Source organism: Sorex fumeus, unplaced genomic scaffold (assembly GCF_029834395.1).
Source record: "Sorex fumeus unplaced genomic scaffold, SorFum_2.1 ptg000039l, whole genome shotgun sequence".
In the NCBI taxonomy this organism is placed as follows: Eukaryota; Metazoa; Chordata; class Mammalia; order Eulipotyphla; family Soricidae; genus Sorex; species Sorex fumeus.
Genome location: NW_026606096.1, coordinates 12171794 through 12176633, shown reverse-complemented (window position 1 = coordinate 12176633; position 4840 = coordinate 12171794). Strand labels below are relative to the sequence as shown.

General features: G+C 45.9%; 1 protein-coding gene across 2 annotated transcripts; it reads right to left on the bottom strand.

Moving 5' to 3' along the window:
• Positions 1 to 270: 270 nt before the first annotated feature.
• LOC130028411 (protein phosphatase inhibitor 2-like) lies at positions 271 to 978 on the bottom strand. 2 transcript variants are annotated; one of them, XM_056119176.1, is made up of 3 exons: positions 733 to 978; positions 424 to 660; positions 271 to 357 (listed from the first exon to the last, which is right to left on the bottom strand). In XM_056119176.1, exons 1-3 carry the CDS (start codon positions 976 to 978, stop codon positions 271 to 273), a joined length of 570 nt encoding a protein of 189 aa, XP_055975151.1. The 2 variants fall into 2 exon arrangements, with proteins under 2 accessions (XP_055975151.1, XP_055975150.1); XM_056119175.1 differs by having other exon boundaries at positions 424 to 978.
• Positions 979 to 4840: the final 3862 nt, after the last annotated feature.

Below are 4840 nucleotides of genomic sequence, written 5' to 3'. Positions count from 1 at the left end.
CGCTTTTGTGGTTAAAAAATAAATAAATAAATAAACATATAAGTATTTACCAGACACAAAAATATAAGTACCAATTAGGCATGTTCAGTCTTATTCATCTCTAAAGCTTATTTAATTATGGGCACTATGAAATAACGCATAGAATAATTATTATGCAAAACAATAATGCATTTTGGTACGTGAATCACGAATTGTGGAAAGAAGTAGTGTATTCAAGAAAGACGATGGTTCATATACGGACAAACAATCACAGGGTGGAACAAATTTCTTCTAGGAACTTTGCGCTTTGGGTTTCAGCTGGTCGCTGGTATATCCTTGACTCGATTCTTCTTCGGGGCACACCTTTCCTCGGGATGTCTGCGCTATCACTGGTCCCCCTGGCCCCCGCGGCGCCGCCGCCGCCGCCGCCGCCGCCGCCTGCGCCTCCTCCTCCTCCCCCTCCTCATCCTCTTCCTCCCACTCCTCCTCGTTCAGATCTTTGGAAATGAGTTCTCGGGCTAACTTGATATTCAGGCCTTCGTTGTAGTGCAGCTTCCTCTTAATCTCGAACTGCCGCTTTTTCTCACGCTCCTCGGGGGACAGGTCGTTATCCTCGTCGCCGCTGCTCTCCAGGTCGTGGACTCGAAACTTGATCTCGGAGCCCTTGGCCGCGGCCAGTTTCTTGGCCAGGAGCGCCGGGGTGCCCGCGTCGCTGGTCTCCGAGTCGCTGGCCGCGTCCTCGTCGCGGCCGGCCCGACGGTTGTGGGGGCTGCAGGGCGGGGCGATGTCCACCAAACCGTAGTCCTTGTCCGCGGCGGCGGCGGCGGCGTGGTAGGGCGCCAGCAGGGTCCTCGCCTCCCGGGGGGTGTTGCTCAGCTCTTCCGGGACGCTCCGGGGGTCGTCGGGCTGCTCGGCCGCGCCCACCACCGTGGACGTCGTGGAGCTCTTGTTCTTCAGGATCCCCTTGATGGGCCGGTGCGAGGCCGTCGAGGCGGCCATGGTCCTCCGCACCCACCCACCCACCCACCCGGCTCGGCTGAGCGTCGCTCGTGGGTGCTGCGTCCAGGAAGGCAAGGGCTGGGCTTGGCCAGGCAGCCGCGGAGCCCTTCGGCGGCGGGGGCTAACGCGGCGCCACTTGCCGTCGCGGAGAGGGGGGACCCCCGTCGTTGTCACGACACAATGATCTTGGTGACCCCCCCACCCCCGATGGATGGCCCGGAGCAGACGCCGCCGCCGCCGCCCACCGCGCGACTGACTGGCCACCCACCGCGGCTTCTTCCCTCCCCATCCCCCTCCAAGACCCCCCCCCCTCCGCCACCCTCCTGCGCCCACCCCCCCACTGCCAAGGAAGCCGCCCTGATCCCTTTTCTTCTTCTTCTATTTTTAAAGTATTATTTATTTAGTTTTATTTATTTATTGAATTATGGGCACTATGAAATAACGCATAGAATAATTATTAGGCATAGATAATATGCATAATAATATGCATAATAATATCATGCATAATAACGCGTAGAATAATAATTATTTCCACTGCCTGAGAGCAAATCGATGCACAACCGGGACGACAGTGCTACAGTGGCTGCGTTTAGAGGAGTCCTCAGTTTACCAAATCGATGTTGGAGATTTCAACCAGGTAATTAGGGCGTTCAGTGTGTGTGTGTGGGGGGGGGGGGTGATTGATTTCTTTCCCTTACAAACTCCTTTGGGTTGGAGCCATAGCACAGCGGTAGGGCCTTTCACGCAGCCTTTCACAGAGCCAGCCAGCCAGCCAAATCGAGCCGGTTCGATTCCTCCACCCCTCTCGGAGAGCCCGGCAAGCTATGAGAGTATCTCGCCTGCGAGGCAAAGCCTGGCAAGTATTCGATATGCCAAAACACAGTAACAACAAGTCTCACAATGGAGATGTTACTGGGCCCGCTCCAGCAAGTCAATCAGGGAGGACAGTGCTACGAACTCCTTTGAAGTGAATTAGATCCCAAAGGAATGCTCCAAATTGGATTTATCCGGAATTGGAAATCATCAATGCAAACCCTATCAGTGTTTCTGGCAAAGTATGGATGTGGTTGAGAGATTTTCTGAACGTCACATGCCAAGGTAAGGTTGTTCAGGTAACCCCCAAGGCCATCTAAGTCTGGGAAACTGTGAGGATACAGTAGCCAAATAGGGGATAGCTGGTTATTCACCAGTTGTTAAAAGGCAGTCATGTAATATGGCCAGGCAACAGGATTAACTCACTGTTAGAAATACTCTTCAATGTTTTTGAGTTCTAGAATAAGCCACACTGAAGTTAGTGAAGCAGTTTGGAGCATCATTCCTAAGATACCTTACAAAAATGGATTGTTTGTGGTTTGATTTTGGGGTTTCAGAGCCACATCCAGCTATCCTGGGGGCTTTTTTTTCTGGGTGGGTGCTCAGGGATTACTTCTGAAGGTGTTCAAGGGAACATATATAGTAGCCGGATCAAATGTGGCAACTACACACATCCTGTGCTATTTCTCTGCCCCTTGATATTAGCTGAGGAGCATATATTCAGAAACACTATTTAACTGGGGGTGCAATTATTTATGGGGTACCAAGTGCAAATCATTTGCAAATGGAAAGGAATTCACTTAATTTTCATATTTTATTCATCTTATCAAGAGACCATTCCTTCTCAGAAATATTTTAGGGCACCGTAGACAATGGAATAGTTCTGATGGATGCAAATATCTCCTGGAATAATAATTTATGATCAGTAATATATAGCAAGATTATAAAGCAGAATTTAACTTAGCTAATTTCTTTAAATTCATGTGATTACAGTAGATGGAGTTTTAGCAAATGCAGAAATTTTAACTTTCTTAATTGTAGAGGCTCGAAAGGCAAATATCAATTTTTCTTTGCTGCAAAAAATATTTGTAAAAATGGTTTTAGAGTTATACTTTTTTTAATATACCAAATTATGGGATTATTCTCTGGTTTTTACTTTCCTCCATTGAATTCAAGCTGATCACTTTTGCCCTCCTTCCTTTCCTTCCTTCCACCAACTTGAAAATCTGGTTTTACTTCAAAGAATGGTTCATCTCTGCTCACAGTTATAAATTCACTAGGGAACCTAAAATTAAACCATTAAACTTTGAGTCCCCCTCATGGTTCTTTACAGAGTTTAAGATTCTGCAGTTAAGTCTTTTGGGAATTAATCCCTTCCCTGTGACACACAGATGCTTTGGGATTTTTTTCCCCCTATTACCCTGGGGATCAGAATCTTTCTACTGATAGAGTTAGGCAGTGGTAGAGTGTAAACAGGCCTTTTACTGGCAAGCTCCCCGTGACGTATTCGATATCCCAAACACAGTAACAACAAAGTCCCCAATGGAGACGTTACTGGGCCCGCTCGAGCAAATCGATGATCAACGGGAGGGCCTTTACCTTTACTGGAGTTTATAGATACAAAATTTCAAATCTTCATATAATGATGGTTATTTTACCCAAACTATTCTCTTTTTCATAGGAGTGGAATGAATATGGCACAGATGTCTTTCCCCGTAAGCTCTCTGCAGAACAGCACCAATGTTGAGCGGAGGCACACAACTAGTTACTGCTTAGAATCTGGTCCTACTGAACAATTCATTTGAAAGCATATAGCACTGTAGCACTGTAGCACTGTCCTTCCATTGTTCATCAATTTGCTTGAGCGAGCACCAGTAACATCTCCATTGTGAGACCTGTTGTTACTGTTTTTGGTATATTGAATACACCACGGGGAGCTTGCCAGGCTCTGCCATGCGGGCAGATATTCTCGGTAGCTTGCTGGGCTCTCTGAGAGAGACAGAGGAATCAAACCCAGATCAGCCGTTTGAAAGGCAAATGCCCTACCCACTGTTCAATCATTCCAGCCTGAAAGCTTATGGTAGGTGTTTAATAAGACACATATGATGGAGACACATTTGTTTTGGGACCTAGGGCATGGGAGCCCCTGGAAATGCTCGGGAGCTATTTCCAGTTTGGAACTCAGAACATGAACTGCTGGAATCAAATTCAGGGTCATGCAATGGCATCTCTGGCCCTTCTCTTAAGTTCATAATTTATTTTTATTTTTGCAGCACCAGGCTTCTAATCAATAGCCTCACCTGGGTAAGGCCAGTGCTCTACCAAGTTGTAGCCACGTTAAGAAAGAGACCAAGACACAATTTTAGTCATAGCTTTGAACTACCAGGTGGAGGAGATAACTCAAAGGGCTAGGGTAATTATTTAGAATTGGCAGAGGTCAACAAAGGCAGCACAAAGCGCAGCTGCAGTGCTCACCAGCTTTGCATGCAACAAAGCCAGGTTAAGTCATATGATGATGCCACATACACATGATTAGATCATGAAAAGTTTTATTATACAATGAGGCCTTAAGTGGAAACTAGCAAGGTAATAAGAGTTTGGGGGCTGAGCAAACATGTATTTTTTCCAGGTGATTAAAAAACATTTATTGACATAATATTAGTCTATAAAATGTGTTTTAGGCATACCATCTTATAATTTGACATATGAATATATTTCATGATCACCAACAGAAGTTGAGTTTCTCCGTTACTGTACAAGGACCCCTGTACTGCACTTACTGAGTGAATATATTAACAAAGAGTATTTAAAGTGTTTCTCGGGGTTACCGGCTGGTGAACTGTAGAGATTCTAGCATAACTAGGAATTGCTTGGCTTGAGAGTTTCCCTTGATAGTACCATCCTATCTTTTTTTTTTAATGTAGGGACTAAAGAGAAAGAAAAAATGAAACTGCACTTGAGTCATCAAACATAGAATCCAAAACTTTATTTACAGTGTTTCTTTCAACAACAGGGGGGAAAAATACCAAACCATCTTCTAATAAGCACA

Bases quoted from the DNA above. Each gene is read 5' to 3' on its own strand.
- LOC130028411 (XM_056119175.1), bottom strand. From the start codon at position 978: ATGGCCGCCTCGACGGCCTCGCACCGGCCCATCAAGGGGATCCTGAAG. The intron at 358-423 runs GCGCAGGCGGCG...GTGATAGCGCAG, and splicing joins AGGAGGGGGAGGAGGAGGAG to ACATCCCGAGGAAAGGTGTG.